This window comes from Bos indicus x Bos taurus, chromosome 6 (assembly GCF_003369695.1).
Source record: "Bos indicus x Bos taurus breed Angus x Brahman F1 hybrid chromosome 6, Bos_hybrid_MaternalHap_v2.0, whole genome shotgun sequence".
In the NCBI taxonomy this organism is placed as follows: Eukaryota; Metazoa; Chordata; class Mammalia; order Artiodactyla; family Bovidae; genus Bos; species Bos indicus x Bos taurus.
The window spans coordinates 83,990,300-84,013,690 of NC_040081.1; the positions used below are offsets into that span (position 1 = coordinate 83,990,300).

Genomic DNA, 23,391 nt, shown 5'->3' on the forward strand with positions numbered 1-23,391 from the left:
TGAATACTTATAGAAGCATATTAGAACAATTCAATAATGCTACTAAAATTAAAAATTAAGAATTCTATTTCAAAATGAACTCTCATATATTGATGATAGGAATTAGAATTGAGTCACCAACTTTAGAGAGTAGCTTGACATCACCTATTTAATTTTAACACTGTATTCCCTATGGCTAGAGTCGGACATGACTAAGCAATTAACACACACACACACACACACATTCCCTATAACTAAGCAGTTTCCCTTCTAGGTGTACATCTAGATATGTATCCTGGCACATATACTGAAACAGGAGTACATAAGGTGATTTATTACAGTGTTCTCAACAGAAAAGATAGAAACAAAATATTCATTGATAGAGCAGTGGTTAAACTACAGTGTACCTATATAATGCAATATTGTTTGACAGTTAAAAGGAATGAGGTTATAATTGGTGCGGTGCCTTACTCATCGTCCTTTCTAAGGTCCCTTTCTATTATGCAGAGACTGGAAAGCTTAAAAAGCATTTCCAAGAATGCCTTGCATTTAAAATTCTGGATGCAAAATAGATTCTGCCAGCTAGATGCACTTGTATGAAACTTGAAAGGGAGAAGCAAGTCAGATGCCTTTTAAGGCAAAAAATGAGGCTGTCTTGGGATTTATGTTAATAAAAGGTCATGGGGATATTCTGTTTCTTGCAGCAGCATTCTACTTTCTATTCTCCAGCTTCCTAGGATCTAAGAAACAATTTGAGAGTAGGCAAAGACCAGACCAGCTTATGGGTGTCAGGAGGCTGTAGTAGTAGTATCATTGCTGCTAGTGTCTTTCTGATCCCTAAATCTTAGCTATTGAATTCAATACTGCCAGTGGCTATCTCTTCAGGGCATCAGTTCTCTATGGTTCTATTGGTCATCCTTGAAATTCAGCCTGGGGCCTTCACACCAGCCCTTCTAATAACTTTTGAAATACATGATTTCGTATTTCAAATTGCTTTCTGTTTAAAATGTCTTTTCTAAAATAAATAAATAAAATGATTTTTCTACTCTGAACTCTGACTGATAGAGTTGTAAATCTGTATAGAAAAAAATTTAAGAAAAATTATTGAGTAAAAACATGAGATGCAGAATCACAATTTGATACAATAACAGAAATAATTAAAAGAAAAGAATATTTACATCTTTAATGGAAGTTAATGAAATTCACATATTTATTTATAAAAAGGTAAATATATTAAAAATATTGAGAAGGATTCCAAAATGATTACTTCCAAGGAGAAGGAAAAAGACAAGAATTGAAAATGATAACTAAAGAAACTTTATCTTGATCTGTAATGAATTTATTATTTTCACAAGAATAATGTGTTAATATGTTGCTTGCTTGTATAATTAAACAATTTTTAAATATACTTGTTGAAATGAAATACAAGTTTGTCTTTGATATGAATCTGAGTAGAGGATAAAAAGAGGAATTAGTAAATAAAATGTAGGGAGTTAGGGCCAAATTAATATTGGCTAAAAATAAATTGTATTAATATTTGTTGGCTTTGTAGAACTTTCCAGGATGAGATGACAATAAGCACAAAATCCATAAGAACACAGTGGATTGGGAATCCCTGGTGGTCTAATGGTTAGGAATCCACACTTTGACTAATGAGAGGCTAGGTTCAATCCTTGATCGGGGAACTAAGAGCTCGTATGCCAAGCTGTGCAGCATGGACTAAAAAAAAAGTTGATAAGTCTCACAAAGGTGTGAACTAATTTTTAAAGTACAGTTACCAGGAGAAAAATGTCAGAGGAGGATATTCTAAAGAAGGAGCACAGCATTTGAAAGGCCCAGAATAGCATGTTTCAGAAATCTGAAGTAGTAGCAAAATTAGAGCACAGGTTAAATACAAGGGCACAATGTGAGAAAGCACAGAGCTGCGTACAGCAGCTAGATCCTAATAGTACATTTCAGTGTTATTCAATTGGATGGGATTATTACTTCCATTGAACCAGACACCGGTTCAAGAACACAGAGACAGAAAAGAGCTCTTGAGAAACTGTCTAGTAGGATACTCAGATGCAAAACTAGATGTTTCCATTTTGTAGAAAGCATAGTAACAGGTGTATGGCTGGGGCAATCTGGAACACCAGACTAGGGATGCCAGAAAAGGCTTCCTGGTAAGAGGGGAACTCCCAAAATGTGTCCTGACTAATGAGTAGGAAGAGTGTCAAGATTTTTATGGATTTGCAAGTCATAATAAAGAGTTTAGGTTTTATTCTGCAAGGGTGATGAGTCCAGGGGTGGAGTAGATTTTAAGCAGAACAAAGAAATTCTCCTAGACTTCCTCATAACAGACTTTATCCCTGCTCTGATCATGGCTTAGTTTGATGCCCTTTAATCCCTTCTCTTTCATCAAATGACTGGGAAGGAAAATTTGGAGACAGACTCTCATTACTCTGGCCAGTGATTTCTGCTTTGTTGAATCTTTTTTTTGATAGATGATATAAATATGATGTATGGTATAAACATATGAAACCAAAGATAGTTATTTAATGGAATTCTTGTATACTCCTATGTTTAATTAAAATGAAGTTTTGTTTATTCAACCACGTGTGTGAATTGAGACTAAATTTATTGAGGAAACAATGTAAGAAAGTACAATAGAATTATTTTATTTTCACAAAGAATTATAATAATTATAAAGAAAACAATCTTTTATGAAATATTGATTTTTTGTTATCATATGATCTTTTTGTAAAACATAAAAACATATGATTTTTTTGTAATCCTTTAATTAACCACTGTAAACTGCAAATCTGAAATGTGCTTGACATACCTTTATGAAATGTCTCAAAAATAGTTTCTAAAACTTCCTTACATTGAAATCATGAAAAATGAAAATTAGTAACAACTTATGTACCTCAAGTGCTAAGCAGGCATTCCTTAAGGCATTTAACAAAATATCTGGCTCCTGCTCCTCCCGCCGCCGCCCTGAGTCACTGCCTGCGCAGCTCGGGCCGCTCGGCTCCCCGCGCTCGCCACCGATATTTGGCATTTGTACAACATGGCAGACATCGACAACAAAGAACAGTCTGAACTTGATCAAGATTTGGATGATGTTGAAGAAGTAGAAGAAGAAGAAACTGGTGAAGAAACAAAAATCAAAGCGCGTCAGCTGACTGTTCAGATGATGCAAAATCCTCAGATTCTTGCAGCCCTTCAAGAAAGACTTGATGGTCTGGTAGAAACACCAACAGGATACATTGAAAGCTTGCCTAGGGTAGTTAAAAGACGAGTGAATGCTCTCAAAAACCTTCAAGTTAAATGTGCACAGATAGAAGCCAAATTCTATGAGGAAGTTCATGATCTTGAAAGAAAGTATGCTGTTCTTTATCAGCCTCTGTTTGATAAGCGATTTGAGATCATTAATGCCATTTATGAACCTACAGAAGAAGAGTGTGAATGGAAACCAGATGAGGAAGATGAAATTTCGGAGGAGCTAAAAGAAAAGGCCAAGGTTGAAGATGAGAAAAAGGATGAAGAAAAAGAAGATCCCAAGGGAATTCCTGAGTTTTGGTTGACCATTTTTAAGAATGTTGACTTGCTCAGTGATATGGTTCAGGAACATGATGAGCCTATTCTGAAGCACTTGAAAGATATTAAAGTGAACTTCTCAGATGCTGGTCAGCCTATGAGTTTTGTCTTAGAATTTCACTTTGAACCCAATGAATATTTCACAAATGAAGTGTTGACAAAGACATATAGGATGAGGTCAGAACCAGATGATTCTGATCCCTTTTCTTTTGATGGACCAGAAATTATGGGTTGTACAGGGTGCCAGATAGATTGGAAAAAAGGGAAGAATGTCACTTTGAAAACGATTAAGAAGAAGCAGAAACACAAGGGACGTGGGACAGTTCGTACTGTGACCAAAACAGTTTCTAATGACTCTTTCTTTAATTTTTTTGCCCCTCCTGAAGTTCCTGAGAGTGGAGATCTGGATGATGATTCTGAAGCTATCCTCGCTGCAGACTTTGAAATTGGTCACTTTTTACGTGAGCGTATAATCCCAAGATCAGTGTTATACTTTACTGGAGAAGCTATTGAAGACGATGACGATGATTATGATGAAGAAGGTGAAGAAGCGGATGAGGAAGGGGAAGAAGAAGGAGATGAGGAAAATGATCCAGACTATGACCCAAAGAAGGATCAAAACCCAGCAGAGTGCAAGCAGCAGTGAAGCAGGATGTATGAGGCCTGAGGATAACCTGCACTGATCTACCTTCTGCTTCCATGGAAAGGATGAATTTACATCATTTGACAAGCCTATTTCAAGTTTTTGTTGTTTGTTTGTTTGCTCATTTTTGTTTTTGCATCCTAAAATAAAAATGTCATATAAAAAAAAAAACAAAAAAACAAAATATCTGACACAATGGTCAGAAAGTTAGTTTGTAATGTCCTGGAATAGAAATCATGCTCAAGTTGCATCATTACCTTCTCCAGGGGATCTTCCTGACCCAGAAACTGAACCCGGGTCTCCCACATTACAGGCAGATTCTTTACCATCTGAGCCACCAGAGAAGCCCATCATTTGGTGAAGATTTCTTTTAAAAGTGCAAATGAGTAAAACATAGTTACATTCAGTGGTGTGCTGGTAAATACTTAACGACTCAGGGATAGGGACTAGGAGCCAACTTGTAGCACTGATCAATTTTCAAGGTCTAAATACACCATGATCAGTTTCAAGCTACTCACATGACATCACTGAATGTAGATTCAGGAAGGACCAAGCAGTAGCTTTCTATTTGTTGTTATTGTTCAGTCGCAAAGTTATGTCTGACTGTTTGCAACCCCATGGACTGCAGCATGCCAGGCTTTCCTGTCCCTCACCATCTCCTGGGGTTCTCCCAAGGTCATGTCCATTGAATTGGTGATGCCATCTAACCATCTCATCCTATGTCACCCCCTTCTCCTCTTGTCCTCAATCCTTCTCACCATGAGGGTCTTTCCCAATGAGTCATCTCTTTGCATCAGGTGGCCAAAGTATTGGGTCTTCAGCATCAGCCCTCCCGATGTGTATTCAGGGTTGATTTCCTTTAAGATTGGTTTGATCTTGCTGTCCAAGTGACTCTCAATAGTTTTATCCATCACCACAGTTTGAAAGCATCAATTCTTTGGTGCTCTGCTTTCTTTACAGTCCAGCTGTCACATCAGTACATGACTCCTGGAAAGACATAGCCTCAACTACATGGACCTTTGTCAGCAAAGTGATATCTTTGCTTCTTAATACACTGTCTAGGCTTGTCCTAGCTTTCCTGCCAAGAAGCCATCATATTCTAATTTTATGGCTGCTGTCACCATCCACAGTGATCTCAGAGTCCAAGAAGAGGAAATCTGTTACTGCCTCCACATTTTCCCTATTTGGCATGAAGTGATGGGACCGGATGCCATGATCTTGGTTATTTAATACTGAGTTTTAAGCCAGCTTTTTACTCTCCTCTTTCACCTTCATCAAGAGGCTCTTTATTTCCTCTTCACTTTCTGCTGTTAAAGTGGTATCATCTGCATATCTGAGGTTTTTGATATTTCTCCAGGCAATCTTGAGGATACTATTCTGAAAAAGTTGCTTAGACGGCCCAATCTCAAGTACATCTCATCAGCCCTATTATTTTCTATCATATCACTTTTTTTCCTTTGTAACACTTATTGAGATTATCTTATGTCTTTACTGCCTATCTTTATCCTCTAAATGCAGCATCCTTGAAAGATGATACTGTGTCCATACCGGATATTTCCTGAAACACACTGGGTATTCAATAAATATGTGTGATCGTCCCGAGTAAAGAGTGAGGAAGAAAAAAGCACCATCTTGTCATACTTGGTTATGGATTGACTTCACATCACTGTGCTTGTCATTTGAGTCACAATTTACAATAAAAAAAAAAAGCAAAAGTAATGTCAAAAACAGTTGAAGGAAGAGAAGTTTTTAGTTTATTTTAGCTGTTTTTTTGAAATTTTAAGCTACATTTTTATTTTTAGGAAATTATAAAGGGTAAATTATTCACAGAGATTACAAAGTCAGCCCTCTGTGTACTGCACATGTACTGTCAAGAGAGCTACTGTAATATGCCATACTATCCTCTTCCCTCGAGCACCTCACATTATTTTTGCTGTAAGAGAATGAAAACAAATGACAAAAGAAGGACATGAAGAAAATATATAAATAATTACAACTTTAAGTCATTTTAAAATTCTCGACTTATTTTGAATTTAAATTATATCGAGGGAAAATTTATGTGAGGGTTAGAGCCTATTAACTCTTTGCATGAGGTGGGCAAAGTACTGGAGTTTCATCTTTAGCATCATTCCTTCCAAAGAAATCCCAGGGCTGATCTCCTTCAGAATGGACTGGTTGGATCTCCTTGCAGTCCAAGGGACTCTCAAGAGTCTTCTCCAACACCACAGTTCAAAAGCATCAATTCTTCAGTGCTCGGCTTTCTTCACAGTCAAACCCTCACATCCATACATGACCACAGGAAAAACCACAGCCTTGACTAGACGGACCTTTGTTGGCAAAGTAATGTCTCTGCTTTTGAATATGCTATCTATGTTGGTCATAACTTTAACAAGGAGTAAGCGTCTTTTAATTTCATGGCTGCAGTCACCATCTGCAGTGATTTTGGAGCCCCAAAAAATAAAGTCTGACAATGTTTCCCCATCTATTTCCCATGAAGTGATGGGACCGGATGCCATGATCTTCGTTTTCTGAATGTTGAGCTTTAAGCCAACTTTTTCACTCTCCTCTTTCACTTTCATCAAAGGGCTTTTTAGTTCCTCTTTACTTTCTGCCATAAGGGTGGTGTCATCTGCATATCTGAGGTTATTGATATTTCTCCCGGCAATCTTGATTCCAGCTTGTGCTTCTTCCAGCCCAGCAGTATACAGCCTTGATGTACTCCTTTTCCTATTTGGAACCAGTCTGTTGTTCCATGTCCAGTTCTAACTGTTGCCTCCTGACCTGCATATAGGTTTCTCAAGAGGCAGGTCAGGTGGTCTGATATTCCCATCTCTTGAAGAATTTTCCACAGTTTATTGTGATCCACAAAGTCAAAGGCTTTGGCATAGTCAATAAAGCAGAAATAGATGTTTTTCTGGAACTCTCTTGCTTTTTCGATGATCCAGAGAAGAGTTGATTCATTGCAAAAAACTGATGCTGGGAGGGATTGGGGGCAGGAGGAGAAGGGGACGACAGAGGATGAGATGGCTGGATGGCATCACCGACTCGATGGACGTGAGTTTGACTGAACTCCAGGAGTTGGTGATGGACAGGGAGTCCTGGTGTGCTGCGATTCATGGGGTCGCAAAGAGTCGGACATGACTGAGCGACTGAACTGAACTGAACTGAACTGAGAGCCTATCAAAGGCTGCAGAATGACTTTAAGCAAGTAATTGTTCCTCTTAGCGTTCCTCACTCTATGAATGAAGAGACTTGGTCTAGCTGAACTTCTGATATCCCTTCTCCATTCCAAGATTATAAGATTTTACAAGATTATAAAAACTATCTCAAATATAAATAAAATGTGAATGTCCATTATTTGTCTTATATAGTCCAGCTTAACAAAATGAATTTGTAATAAATAGAATGCAAAATAATTTATTTGGTATATCTAGCATACTTGTTCTCATTCTAACAAAATGTGAATTTTTTTAAACTCTGAAAAATAAAGTATATTTCTAATTTAATAGCAAGGTAAATCAGAACTAGGGTATTAATAAAAATATTTTGATCTTCCTTCTTTTCTTTCTGCTTCCTATATTAGTTAAATAAATAAATGAATGAATGGATAGTGTTTTAGATAAAACATTAATCAAGACCTTCATTCATTTGTATGTAAGAAAATAATTGTTGTATCAACAATAAAAAGAAAAATACTTTGAGAAAATGGATAAGAATATCCTATAGTTGTCTTTCTGTTATGTTCCAAAGTTACTTCTCTTTCAGAGTCCTGTCTTGGAGGTAATCCAGTCATGATAAGCAGTCACTCGAGTGTAGACACCTGGTTTATTCTTTTTACCACACCCTTCTCCCGCGCTTACTATTCGAACAAGGTGCCAGATGTTCCTAGAGTTGGAGTAAGCTAGTGGTCCACCAGAATCATTCTAGAAGAAAACAAGAAAAAAAAAATGTTTCTTGTCCTGAAACATTTCTGTCTCTCCTCTGGAGTTTTCAATAGGCTCTAGGCAGTGCAGACAATTCATGCTCTTTGGGCTTAGAACTGTGGAACTACTGAGTTTCTTCAAAACCCAGGGCAATTACAAACCAGAACACAGTGCCTACAATGGGATTGGATTGGGCTGGGAAGACTAGAAGTTGACCTTAACAATGGCAAAAGTGACTCCATGATGAAGCCTCTGTGGAATGGATGACATGTGCAAGTGGCATCTCTGGATAAGGAAGAGGCAGCCTCCTAGGTCTGCAGGTTGCCCAGAAAATAGGGCCAAATTTATTTTATTACCTTGTAACTATGGATTCCTAGACTGAAAACTTCCTGAGAGCAGAGTTGTGTTCACCACTGCATTTCCAGCTTCTTAGCTGGGGTCTGGTACATTAATGAGATGAATAAATATTTGTTAGGTGGATTGAAATAAGAAGCTACTCTGTGAAAATCATTAAGACAAAAAAAAAAAAAAAAGTGGTAAAAACTTCCAATGAATTAGTACTTGGGAAAAATGATTTGATAATGTATCTAAAAGTACCTGACAGGCATCTACTTCTCCTGAGATAAATCCAGCACATAGCATTGTATCAGTCACCAAGCCAGATAATGCATATGGAGCATTGCAAACTGTTATCAATAATCTTCAAAAAGGCCTGCTGAAGTATCACTGGAAGAAGACCTAAGGGCAACAAATTCTGCATATTATGGAGATCTTAACCTTGTTTGTTAAAACAAAGAACAATTTGTAGAATAAAGCAGATCCTTTTGGTCACCAAGAGGCAGACAAGTCCCAGGCTAGACTGATTTCTTTCTAATGTTTATTATAGCTGGCTGCCTCACACAGAAATTCCAAATTTTCCAGTTTGTATTCCTGGAGATATTTCAGAAACTGAAGACAATGCCATGCTTTTTTGGTCCCATCACTTCATTTTCTTTTCAGGTTTTTTTTTTTTTTTTTTTTTTTAATGAATTGGTTAATTGCATGAAAGAGTGAGTGATTGATTAAATAATTATTCCTATGAAGCTATTACATATTTACAGAAAGACTTATCATTCACATAAACTTACCATTCATATAAAGTGTTCCCCATCCTGTAACTACAACACTGTCATTTGCTGAGAGTTTCATTTTGGCTTCAGGAAGACAAATCTTACGAACATGGTAAAAGAGACTTCTTCAGCGAGCTGTACAACAGCAATATCATCATGAATCCCAGGGCCACTAAAATTTTCATGAATGATAATGTTTTGAACTTTCCGTGTCATATACGGTTTATTTACTATAATTCCAAAGTCAACCGTCCAATCTTCTGAATGATTTTTCCTGGAGGCACAATTTAATTAAAATACACTCAATTTGTGGGTCAAAATGGTATTCTCAGTGGTTATCTTATAACCTTAAGCTATGTTTCCCAAACAGTACTATAAAGCACTTAAATTATTATCTTAAAAATGTCTTTGATGTGGGGATGTCATAAATGCTGCAGACATATAAAAACAGCTTCCCTCGTGGCTCAGAGGTTAAAGCGTCTGCCTCGAATGCGGGAGACCTGGGTTCAGTCCCTGGGTAGGGAAGATCCCCTGGAGAAGGAAATGGCAATCCACTCCAGTATTCTTGCCTGGAGAATCCCATGGACGGAGGAGCCTGGTGGGCTACAGTCCATGGGGTCGCAAAGAGTCAGACACGACTGAGCAACTTAACTACTACTAACTAAGGACTAGTAGATTTGTTTGTTGTTTAGTTGTCAAGTCATGTCCAACCAGACTCCTCTCTGACCCAGGGATTGAACCCATGTCTCCTTCATTGCAGGCAGGTTCTTCACCATCTGAACCACCAGGGAAGCCTGTATTGGTGATGTTGTGTGTGTGTTAGTTGCTCAGTCATATCTGACTCTTTGCAACCCCATGGACTGTAACCCAGCAGGCTCTTGTATCCATGGAATTCTCCAGGCAAGAGTACTGGTGTGGATTGTCATTTCCTTCTCCAGGGGATCTTTCCAACCCAGGGATCAAACCCCGGTCTCCTGCATTGCAGGCAGATTCTTTACCTTCTGAGCCACCAGGGAAGCCCATATTGGAGCTGTTGCTGCTGCTGCTGAGACTGAAGTCGCTTCAGTCGTGTCCGACTCTGTGCGACCCCATAGACGGGAGCTCCCCCGTCCCTGGGATTCTCCAGACAAGAACACTGGAGTGGGTTGCCATTTCCTTCTCCAATGCATGAAAGTGAAAAGTGAAAGTGAAGTCGCTCAGTAGTGTCCGACTCCCAGCCCACTACAAATCCTCCTAAACAGTTGCTGATGTCTCCTGCTACTTCAGCCCCATCTGGTTTCTATGCATTTGAGTTGGGGAGCAACCACATGAGCAGCCTCAGTGCATGGGGTCCAGAATCACATGTACTGCCATGTACGCTGGACTCCATGAGCCTGTGGCAGGGCTCTTGACATCTGTCTGCACACATAAAAAAATTGCAACTTGTTCTCACCAGTCACTCCACTATATGTACCAAGTCAATGAATCTTGGCTTATAATTTAGATTTTTTGACCAGATTCTCCAGTTCCTCTGAGATTCTTTCTCAATTTAGGCCCTAACATTCTATTTAATTACTGTCACTTTCCTCAAAATGTCAGGTGCATTTTTTTTAAGATTTCAAGATCTTTGTGTAACTGTGACCTTCTTGAATCCTTCTCCCATTCTGAAGACTTCAGTGACTCCACACATTCAATAGTTGTGTTTCTTTAGTAAGTAAGCATCTTGTTATTTAGAGGTGTCCCTGATGAATAAAACTATATTTTCTAAGCATATTTTCTAACGTTTCCATTTAAAAATCTTCTTTATTTCAAATAGTTATTTTTGTTTGCTGTCCATAGAATAAGACTTGTGTCTCTACATCTCAACACATTTGAAGATGACTATTTTTTCAACTCAAAATATGCATTATTCTTTCTGATATATCTACTCCAATCAACAAACTTTATCTCTTTAGAGTCTGGAACAAAACTTGCAACTGCATATCTCAGTTAGAATATGTTCTCTATCTTCATCAAGTGTCCACAGAGCATACTAACATCTGTGTTGTACGTGTGACACTTACCACTCCACCTGCATAATACCTTTAATATATCACATTTAAATTTCTTCAACTAGATTGTAAATCCCTACAGCAGAAGACGAATAAGCACCTTGTAACTGGATTTAGACATACCTGACTTCACACTCAGTTCCTGCTGTTTAAGAGTGGTAGGATCTTGGTCAAGTTGTATCACCATTTCTAAACCCAATTTCCTCATCTTTAAATAGCTTCAAGTATACATTTCATTACTTTGTCAACAAAGGTTCGTCTAGTCAAGGCTATGGTTTTTCCTGTGGTCATGTATGGATGTGAGAGTTGGACTGTGAAGAAGGCTGAGCGCCGAAGAATTGATGCTTTCGAACTGTGGTGTTGGAGAAGACTCTTGAGAGTCCCTTGGACTGCAAGGAGATCCAACCAGTACATTCTGAAGGAGATCAGGCCTGGGATTTCTTTGGAAGGAATGATGCTAAAGCTGAAACTCCAGTCCTTTGGCCACCTCCTGCGAAGAGTTGACTCATTGGAAAAGACTCTGATGCTGGGAGGGATTGGGGGCAGGAGGAGAAGGGGATGACAGAGGATGAGATGGCTGGATGGCATCACTGACTCGATGGACGTGAGTCTGGGTGGACTCCGGGAGTTGGTGATGGACAGGGAGGCCTGGCGTGCTGCAATTCATGGGGTCACAAAGAGTCAGACACTACTGAGCGACTGATCTGATCTGACACATTTCATATGGAATTATTGTTATGATTACATGAAATGATGTAAATAAAGCACTTAGTATCAGGCAAAAGCCCTTATTTGGAAAATGTTAATTGCTTCCATTTGCTTTTCCCTTAGTTGCTCCCATTTAAATGCCTTTGTTTGCATGTGTGTGAGCTCAGTTGCTTCAGTTGTGTACAACTCTTTGCGACCCTATGGACTGTAGCCTGCCAGGATCCTCTGTCCATGGGGATTCTCCAGGCAACAGTACTGGAGTGGGTTGCCATGCCATCCTCCAGGGGATCTTCCTGATGCAAGGATCGAACTGGAGTCTCCTGTGTTGACAGGCAAGTTCTTTAGTGTCACCTAGGAAGCCCTTAAATGTCTTCACTGCCCTTGAATTATGAGGGTACTTGTAAATTTCATGTAGTCTTGGTGAATGTCACACATTTAGGTTAACCTTCACAGACCTCCTAAATAGATCTGCAACCAGAATCTTACATTTAGTCAGAGTTTCAAACTTACCTAGCAAAGCAGTGCGCTGCAGAGAGGAGCCACCTGCTGCTGATCAGTGGAGGCCACAGTGGCATTTTCCCCATTCACAATTCGGTTGCCTACTGTGACACTGTTGGTCAGTCTTCTCCCACAACCTGAATAAAGGATTTATTTATACAAGAGCAGGTAACTTTGATTATGCTGTATAAGAAATACATTTTAAAACAGTTCTTGAAATCCTTCAATGATTGTCCTGTATCTCCTAACCAATGCTGTTTTTTTCCAGAATGTACTTTTTTTATGGTAGCACTCCATCCTTGTTTCGATGATTTTACTTTTCCTCTTCCTCTTTTCCAATTTCAAGAATCTTTCAGCTGTTGACCTTTGTTGTATTATAATTCTAGTCTCCCCAAGTAGATTGCATAATTTTAAAGGTGGAGACTTTGCTTCATTAATGTCTTACATAGCATGTACAATGCTGTCTGTAAAGCCCCATGTGGATAACATATACTCCATAAATATCCACTGAATGAATGAATGCACGGATGTATCAAACTGTGGGCCACATGATTCTCTAAAGAGAATTGGCTTAAAAAGTACAGACTTTTTTTAACTTATAATAAACACATTTTATATAGCCTAGTTTTGCATTTTCTTATTACCCTCCATTTTTCCTTCACTAAAAAAAAAAACTAATTCAGCCATGATATTCTTCGTGATTCCATTTTTTGAAAATAATTCTCACTTCACACTTTTGAACAACCCATTACAAATAGTCAGTGTTTTTCAAAAAGAAACGCTAGATAGATATGTGGCATCGCCAATAATTTTGAAAGACTACTACAGGTTTCCAAAATGAAGTACTTCTAGAAACTTTGTAGCAAGATGATGGGGAACTATTTATGAAAGTGTTAAATTTATAATAAAATTTCTAAACTTACAGTTTAGAAGCATTTGTTGGTAAGCATTTCAACATTATTCTTGATGATTTCTGAAATTAAGAAACAAAAACATAAGGTTAATAAAATATCACCAAGCAATTCTTTTCAACCAAAGGACGAAATTTCTCAACCCAGTTACACCCAACATTTGACTATTAAAATTAGTTCATGTGTTATTTATCAACCCCTCTGACTCCTACTTGCTCAATTTTGGCCATCTCTCCACATTTCTACCAGGTGGTATAGGCAAAAGGAAAAGGAGATAAAAAAGCAAAGCTCTCAGTTTTATAACAGTTGAAGTAAAACATTTAGAGAAATAAGAAGCTGACACTCTTACTAAAAGAGGCACTGAGCATAATCTTTGGATTTTTTTCCCTATGATAATTCTCACTACTTTGAAATAGAGTTGTCTATATTTTAAAGAAAAATAGCAATTAAAATTACATTTTATTGTGCATACCCTGCTCTTTAGAAGTCATCTCATTACTTAGACTGAATTGTGAAATTTTGAGAATTTGACTTAAATTTAAGTCTATTTTCTACTGGAAAGATACCTTAGAGAGAAAGAAAAGAGAGAACATAAAAAAAAGGCACATCAGAAAGTGTTGACCCTGCATTCCTAGGAGACAGAGGGGCCATAACTGGTACAACCTTCTTTCCTAATGACTAAGCACAAAGGAATTATCTTGCTCTTTGCAAAAGCTCTAACTCAAACTCACTTCTTATGAGTGGCCCATTGGTAACAGGGACTGTATTGAAGCAAAGGAGCTGTAACAGGCAGTTGGTGACCATTATAGCCTTCAAGGATACTAGGATCAATTGTCAGTCTGGAAGAATCACAAAACTGGGCTCTGGAAACATAAGCTTATCACCTAACAGACTTTTTAATAATTGGAGTTTAGAGTTTCAAGATCTTTGAAAAATCATCAAAAATTTATGAATAATTACTTTCTGTACTAGGACAAAATCCTATCATTTTCTTCCCTTGTTTTCTAAGGAATTATTCCAGGCAAACTTTATCTTTAATAATATTACTTCCATTCTCCCACAAGAAGCAATGAGAATTCCCTAATCTTCAACTTTACCCTTACTCCTGCAATCTTTACACTGAATGATCAAGAAAACCCCAAGTCTGTTTCTTATAATGAGAGCCTGACATAAGTAGAAGGTAAGGAGGAACATATGGAGGAGGGCTTGGCAGCTTGGAGTATTTTTGCTTGGAGAATCCCCATGGACAGAGAAGCCCAGCAGGCAACAGTCCATGACATCACAAAGAGTCAGACTCGACTGAGTGACTAAGCACAGCACAAGGAGGACTATGACTTCAGTTATTATTTTTCACCCCCTTTTCATCCATTACAGCCAACCCTTCCAAACTCACAAGCATGCCTGTAGCTTAACACTTATTTCTATCACTGTTCAGACAAAGATTCTATAACACTTCGCTTTCCAATACCACCTCAATTATAGGAGTGCCACAGTTGGGAAAACTAATTTTTCCTCAGAAAATTCCTAAAAATTTTGGTTCATTTTTTTTTCAGTCCTTTTTTTTTAATAGTCTTGGTATTTAAGTAGTAGAAAATAATGTAAAAAAGTAAAATACCTGTAACTTTAATGGAAGTGGGAACTGCATTCCAGGATGCCATGGTGTCCTTCAACTTCTGATGTAAGATAATCTTGATTTTAGTCCTCATGCTATTCTTTTCTGCTGGAGGAAACTTGAATGTCAACTGTAACTGTACACTTGAACCACTGGAATCAGGACTAGAAATAACAAATATTCTAGTGTGCTGTTTTCTGATTTTTTTAGATGTTTCATGAACACATTAGATTTCCCACATGTTAATTATTATATTGCCTTTACATATATTAAAAAATAATACAGATATTTTCTCAGTATATATAAAGTGTAATGGTCCCTAAGAACCTAACTGGTTAAAAGGTATTACTCATGAAAAAGGATGTGAACCACAAACTAGAAATCAGAATATTTCAAACACATGTAAGAAACTGACTACTGGCCAACAAATAATTGGCTTGAGATTTTATTGTAATGTAGAAAAAAAAATAGTGTTCTTATATAGATATTTTCTAATAGCTTAATTTTAGAGAAAAAGATAAATGGGAACTTAAATGTAGGGTCTGGAAGTATTCAAAAGATAACTTCTAGCATGTATTTGGGAGCCAGTACTAAACTTCTTCCTATAGATTCTTATATATGCCCACCCCAATAGATCTATGCAATGATAAAGTTCAGAAAGATAACTCTAAAACATGAAGACAATCTCCATTATCTACATATTCAGTACATAATTTTTATTAATCAGGAAATAAGATAAATTCATGTTGGAAGATTTTCAAACAAAAATCCATATTAAGCACTGTTAAAAAAAAAACTTCAACTCTATTTTCAAATAATTATGATTAATTGAAGACCCTTTGAAGATTTTTGCTTGTCTGTAAGAAAGTAGATTGGTTGGTTGGTTAGTTGGTTGATTGGTTGGCTAGCTGGATTTTTTGTTTCATTTTGTTTTATTTAGGGAGTTCAGACTCACAAGTGCTCCCTGTGTCACTCATTCCCTATGCTTTGTGACACTGCCTTCCTACATCCCTCATCCCCCACCCCCCACCACCAAGCGCACTTACAATACATATTTAGACAAAAGTTACCTTAAAAAGATTCACTTTCTCCAATCATTAAAGTGATGGCAATTATGAGAGAGAACAAAAGAGGATTATTTTAGAAAAAATATGGCCAGATGAGTATGAATGGAAAAAGAGATGATTTTAGTGTATCAGTAGCAAAACAATCAGCTAGAACTTCTGGTTTTGCATAGAGTTACAATTATCTTTTATCATAGAAGTCAGTTAGGACTGACTGCCACCAACAACTTTATAATTCCCCTTCAAGTACAGAGATTAAAGATTTGAGCAGAACACTTCCTACCTGAATAGAAATTTGTTCAATACAGTGATGCTATAATTTATGGGGAACTCTTTCAGATCAGATCAATCACTCAGTCGTGTCTGACTCTTTGCGACCCCATGAATCGCAGCACGCCAGGCCTCCCTGTCCATCACCAACTCCCAGAGTTCACTCAGACTCACGTCCATAGAGTCAGTGATGCCATCCAGCCATCTCATCCTCTGTCGTCCCCTTCTCCTCCTGCCCCCAATCCCTCCCAGCATCAGAGTCTTTTCCAATGAGTCAACTCTTCGCATGAGGTGGCCAAAGTACTGGAGCTTCAGCTTTAGCATCATTCCTTCCAAAGAAATCCCAGGGCTGATCTCCTTCAGAATGGACTGGTTGGATCTCTTTGCAGTCCAAGGGACTCTCAACAGTCTTCTCCAACACCACAGTTCAAAAGCATCAATTCTTCGGCGCTCAGCCTTCTTCACAATCCAACTCCCACATCCATACATGACCACTGGAAAAACCATAGCCTTGACTAGACGAACCTTTGTTGGCAAAGTAATGTCTCTGCTTTTGAATATGCTATCTAGGTTGGGTCATAACTTTCCTTCTAAGGAGTAAGCATCTTTTAATTTGGCTGCAGTCACCATCTGTAGTGATTTTGGAGCCCAGAAAAATAAAGTCTGACACTGTTTCCACTGTTTCCCCATCTATTTCCCATGAAGTGATGGGACCGGATGCCATGATCTTCGTTTTCTGAATGTTGAGCTTTAAGCCAACTTTTTCACTCTCCACTTTCACTTTCATCAAGAGGCTTTTTAGTTCCTCTTCACTTTCTGCCATAAGGGTGGTGTCATCTGCGTATCTGAGGTTATATTGATATTTCTCCTGGCAATCTTGATTCCAGCTTGTGTTTCTTCCAGTCCAGTGTTTCTCATGATGTACTTTGCATGTAAGTTAAATAAACAGGGTGACAATATATAGCCTTGACGAACTCCTTTTCCTATTTGGAACCAGTCTGTTGTTCCATGTCCAGTTCTAACTGTTGCTTCCTGACCTGCATACAAATTTCTCAAGAGGCAGGTCAGGTGGTCTGGGATTCCCATCTCTTTCAGAATTTTCCACAGTTTATTGTGATCCACACAGTCAAAGGCTGAGGAACTCTTTAGTCCCTCTCTTTTTACCTTCTTTCTTCCCTTCTTTCCTCCCTTCCTTCCTTCTCTCTCTCTCTTCCTCTATCCCTGTTTCTTGCTGTTGATGTTATTTAAAGCTGAGGTGTATGTGATGTATTACCTACTTCTCATTCCATAAGATCTTGAATGAATTTTTACTTACAGAAGTTTGATGACTTTTGAGTTTATATATTCTTTGTATACACTAGAATTTTGAAGTGCATCAGATATCTGTCAAGAGAAAAAACAAAAAAGCTACCATGTATGTTTTAACCAAATTTATAATAAAATAAATAAACTTCTGACTTACCTTAATCTCAGTATCTTTGCTCAGATCTGTGCTGGCCTGTGAAACCGTTTTTTCACAATTATCATTGTATGTGATTCCAGATATATAAAAATCACCTTGGTAATAGTAAGTCTTTTCTGTGAAATAAAGAAATACTTTAAAAACTTTAAAATAAACTTGACCTCAAGTCCCTCCATATCTTTATCTCAAAATTAATAATCAATACTGGGAAATTAACTTATCACCACTTGAATGAGAGATCCCCCTAGCCCTCAGCCAACTCTGATTACTCTCAGTATTAACAAAAACTGTATTAATTCATAAATATTAATTCGTAAACCAGAATCCTAGAGTAAGCCCATCTTCCAAAATTGCTTCAAAAAATTTTACAACCAAGTTTGAGTGTCTAATTTTATTTCAAGAAGTCCAGTTCAACTAATTTAGATTTAGGTAATATAAGCTTATCTAGCATTGAATCTGAAATGGTAGATAGCTGACCATGTAAAGAAACTCAAGAGTAAATTCTCATCCTACACACTTCCTGCTCAAGCCAGGATGACTGTAGTGCTCCATTTTGTATCACTTCTTTCCACTAAGTCATTGTTTCTTTTTAAAAAGGGACTTGTTAAAATGCAAACCATATTTTGGAAGACCAGCTAATTAAGCTACTGGTCCCCACTAACATACTGACAAGGCTTCTTCACGGGAGCCTGCTTCGGAAAACTCAGAGAGCTATCCATAAGGAAACTATGTGAATAAAGTTATTTTTTAATGAGTAGAGGTAGAAGTAGATAGAAAGATTCAGACTATGGAGACATGGTGGATAGACAAGGTAGGCAAGAGACTGTGAGCATCCACTATACTTCCAAAGGATAAGTTTTGAAATTTGATATTAAGATGGTTGGGTAAAAACAAAGGAGAAGAGGCTAGGTTGAAAAAGAACTGAAATTTTCACTGAATCAAGCAAAATATATCCACATTGCATTACTGCATAGGGTGATATATTTCAGAGGAATAAAATAGGAAAATCATGAAAAAGTATTGTTAGAATCATACCTTAAAGTATTAAGATGTGGGTTTGTGCTCAACTATACTAAACAGCTTGTGATATCTAGGAAGTCACTTGACTTTCCTGAGCCTCAGTTTCCTGCATGTGAAAGTAGGGACAGTAGTAAAACCTGCCCTCCCAGGCTCAGATAATTAGTGTGAGGATCAAGTGGAGTAACACATGCCAAGTTTCTTTCAAAAACAACTAATCTCAAAAATATACAAGTTTCTTTAAAAAACAACTAATCTCAAAAATATACAAGCAACTCCTACAGCTCAATTCCAGAAAAATAAATGACCCAGTCAAAAAATGGGCCAAAGAACTAAATAGACATTTCTCCAAAGAAGACATACAGATGGCTAACAAACACATGAAAAGATGCCTATACCTGTGGTGGATTCATGTTGAGATATGGCAAAACCATTGCAATATTTTAAAGTTAAAAAATAAAATAAAAAATAAAAACATTAAATGGATATACAAATTTCAGGGTTTACTTTTCCTGAAAGATAAAAATAAAACAAGCTCTCTGGATGTAAACTTAATGAATGTTATTAAAAATAAGATCAAGTTAGTATGAGCATTCAGCCATTTAACCACTCTTGACTGTCCACTATTAGAAAAGCCATTAGTGGATTATCCACAGCTGCTTATCACTTACGTCATTCAAAAAAGTTTGTTTATATATTTGCTGCATCAAGTCTTAGTTGCAGCACATAAGATCTTCATTACCTCATGTGGGATCTTTCATCGTGGTGCAGACGCTCTAGTTGTGGCACAAGGGCTCCAGAGCATGTGGGCTCATTAGTTTTGGCCCCGGACTTAGCTGTTCCACAGCATGTGGGATCTTAACCAGGGATCAAAATGCATCCCCTGCATTACAAGGCAGATTCTTCATCACTAGACCACCAGGGAAGTTCTTCAAATGGATCTTAACAACCAATATCAGAGCACAAGGATTGGCTCAGACAGTAAAGCATCTGCCTATAATACAGGAAACCCAGGTTTGATCCCTTGGTCGGGAAGATCCAATGGAGAAGGGAATGGGAACCCACTCCAATATTCTTGCCTGGAACATCCCATAGGCAGAGGAGCCTGGAGGGCTACAGTCCATGGGTTCGCAAATAGTCAGACACAATTGTGTGTGTAGATCTTAATAACCAATATCAGAAGGAACCAAAAAGAGTAGGGAATCTCTGAAGTTTGAGGTATATTTTTTACCAAAAGATACAAGTTAGCTACAAACCTATTCTACAAGCACCTTTATTGACAATGAATACTGGCATCACAGTATTGAGCATTTCAATCTTGCCCACACTCCCATAGCTGTTGATATAACTTATAGACTGGATCAAAGAGGCATCTGATTCAAAAAAATTGCAAACTTTGGTGTCAAATAGCATAAAATTAAGTTGAAATAAAATAGTAATTTGATGAGAAAGTTTCCATAAAGAAATTTAATATTCTTGTGTTTCTTGTCAATTTTTAAGAAAATGAGAGTCAATACTGACCAACTGCCAGAAAATGGACAAGGAGACCAATAGTTAATCCCCAAATTGCCACAACTCCAAGAAAAATAAGGATGGTTCTCCATAACGGTCAAGATCTTCTCTGAGAAGATACGCTGGTGTGTCTACCAAAAGAAGAAAGGTGACTTGAATCAGATGATGTGCTGTGTGTTGTGCTGAATCAGATGATAAATATTCTAAATTTACCTGTCAATACAATATTGTAAAGTTTAAAAATAAAATAAAATTAAACTAAAAAAAAAATTACCTGTCTCTCCTCCAACTCATACAACACAATTTATAGTTTATGCATCATATCTTTGTGTTAGCTTAAAACAAGAAGCCTCAAATGTGTAAGGAGGATAGACCCTAATGCTCACTCCAGTACTCTTGCCTGGAAAATTCCTGTGCAACTCCACCCAGTCTTAATTCCTCTCTGTACTGTTCTCAATTCTTAATCCTACCTCTTCCTTATATCTCTTTTGATGACTTGTTTATTAACACTACCCTATGCCAACATTGTGAAAGCACTTCAAAGAAACTCCCTACATTCCATACGTGCTTTTATACTGAAGTTCATTTGTATAATCTAATTTTCATAGAAAAATATTTCTTATATTAGATAAATCACAGTTTAAAAGGAGCATATAATTAATGTGAACAATATATTTATAACCTTATTAATATCTGAAAATATATGTCTGCTAATAAGTAGAAAAATTTACTATGATAGTCTCAAATTTGTTTTGGAATAGCCATTGTAACTTAAGCTGGTAGCTTAGTCTCTCTGAGACATGAATACTAGTTTGAGAGACTCAAGCACTATATAGCCTGAATTATGTACATAGTACAGAAAGTAGCTGGCATGGTTTCGATATAAAATAGTCACTATACTACAGTGTATAAAATGCTTTTCTTTGAAGATCCCTTTTAGATGTTCTTGAAAATTCTAAAGAATACACAGTGTTGACTATAGAACTGGTATTGCTTTTTCCCTTTAACTGTGAATTTCTTCCTATCATAAATAATTGAGATTTTTTATATATAAAATGTCACAGTTTATGATTTATTCAACCTCTCCTCTAGTATGATGTTTGCATTCTGAAATTGATTATTATTTTTAATAACAGCTGAAATCATTAAAATCATGTTCTAAATATCCAAAAAAGTCCATTCATGAAATAATTTACTCTCATCTATCAAGTATATATTTTAGCCATAATTTTTTAAAGGTAGAAATCTGAGTTCTTGAATGAATCTTTCATTTAACAAAGATAATAGGGTAAAAATTAATCTTCAATAAATTTAACCAACTCCATATGCTAAACTAAATTATACCTGACTCACTTTTGGACAGAACCTACTGCAAGGAAGAACTCATTGCTATTCTGGTATAATTCAACTATTTACCTTAATCAAATTATAATAATGTTAAAAATGACGGTAACTACACTATCCACAATTTTAAAACATTTATCTCACAATAATTTATTTCCCACAGCCCATACCCAGTATCATATCCTAAATCAGACTTCGTTATAACAAATTCTGACACTGAATTAGCAGTTAAATTACAAAGCCTTAAAAACTGTAGTTCTCATTTACTAAAACTTCATTTCCAACCACTTGAATTGGATGGACCTGAGTTCTGTTAAATAGTGAAGAGTGTAAAACATAATTCCAATGCAAAATTCCCCAAATCTTATAAAGATACTTTTTTTTTTCCCATCGTTAAAGTTGTTCAGTCTTTTCCAACTCTTTGTGACCCCATGGACTATATACAGTCCATGGAATTCTCTAGGCCAGAATACTGGAGTGGGTAGCCTTTCTCATCTCAAGGGGATCTTCCCAACTCAGCGATCGAACCCAGGTCTCCCGGATTGCAAGAGGATTCTTTACCATCTGAGCCACATAGGGAGAGGCTTATTAATAAGGAAGAAAGTATTAATAATTAATGATCAAATAAGTCAAAAAGCCTTCATCACCAACTTTCTTCCAGAACTCTAGGAAAGCCGAGTCTGGAAAGGAACTTATTTGGAAATGTATTACGTTTTGAGGGCCCCCTGCAGTTTAATTTAGAGTCTGTGTTGTAAAGTATATTATTTCAAAAATCTATAATGGCATTCAGGTTTTTAAAATATTTCTTTAAAAATTCATATTAGAAAACATGGTTTTCGTTACACCATTAGAGAATAAAAATGGTAGTATTCCTTTTTTTTTTTTTTTTTGGCTGCACCTTGCAACATGTGATATCCTAGTTCCTTGACCAGCAATCAAACCTATGCCCCTGCACTAGAAATGTGGAATCTTAACCACTGAACCACCAGGGAAGTCCCAGTGGTATTCTTATGAATGATTATTTTTAAAATAGCAAATAAAATTTTGCTAAAATTTGATTAATATTTTCCAAATTTCTGAAAATTTCCCAGAGACTTTACAGGGCCTTTAGATATCAGAAACAGTAACATGGATCCAGAAATAAAAATCTAAATTATAAAAAGCAACTAATGAACAAAAAACTAGAAGCTACTCTGTAGCAACCTGTTAGCTTTTATAGACTTAATCTCCCAAATAAAATTCCATTTACCTGTACATAGTATTCTGGTTATTATGGTGGAGTCAGCAACAAAGATAGTGATGATGTTGACCATGATGACAATGATAATAGTGGTAATAAAAATAAGGGCTTTCTGGTGGAGCTTTTAAGATGATCAGAGTTTCCCAGGTTTATGTGTTACATTCAGTGTTGGTTGGTTCATTTTTATGGGCTGGGTGAAATAAAGAGAACAAATAAAGTGAAACTTGTCTCACTAGTGTCAACAACTGTCATATTTCTATGGTTTCAAGATAAGAGTCATCCAGGGAATGACAAGCTTCCTTGACTTGGCTATTTAGAAAAAACTAATAGCCTAATCTTTGTCTGGTCACTTAAAAGGTACACCTAAGAAATAGCTTTTTGGTGTATCGAGATAATTCTAACTCTGTGTTTGACCAGTTTCATCATTCTGGATTCTTCCTCCTCAACTGAAACCAGCTGTAATTAGGTAGAAGTTGCTGACAAAAGA

General features: G+C 37.0%; 1 protein-coding gene and 1 pseudogene across 1 annotated transcript; one reads left to right on the plus strand and one right to left on the minus strand.

Annotated features, from left to right (window-relative positions):
- The first annotated feature begins 2,933 nt into the window (after nucleotides 1-2,933).
- Nucleotides 2,934-4,366, plus strand: LOC113894338 (nucleosome assembly protein 1-like 1). The gene has a single exon (XM_027544640.1). The coding sequence runs from the start codon at nucleotides 3,032-3,034 to the stop codon at nucleotides 4,205-4,207; it is 1,176 nt and encodes a 391-aa protein (XP_027400441.1). The 5' UTR covers nucleotides 2,934-3,031; the 3' UTR covers nucleotides 4,208-4,366.
- A 3,599-nt stretch (nucleotides 4,367-7,965) lies between these two features.
- On the minus strand, nucleotides 7,966-22,977 carry LOC113894636 (annotated as a pseudogene).
- Between the last annotated feature and the right edge of the window lie 414 nt (nucleotides 22,978-23,391).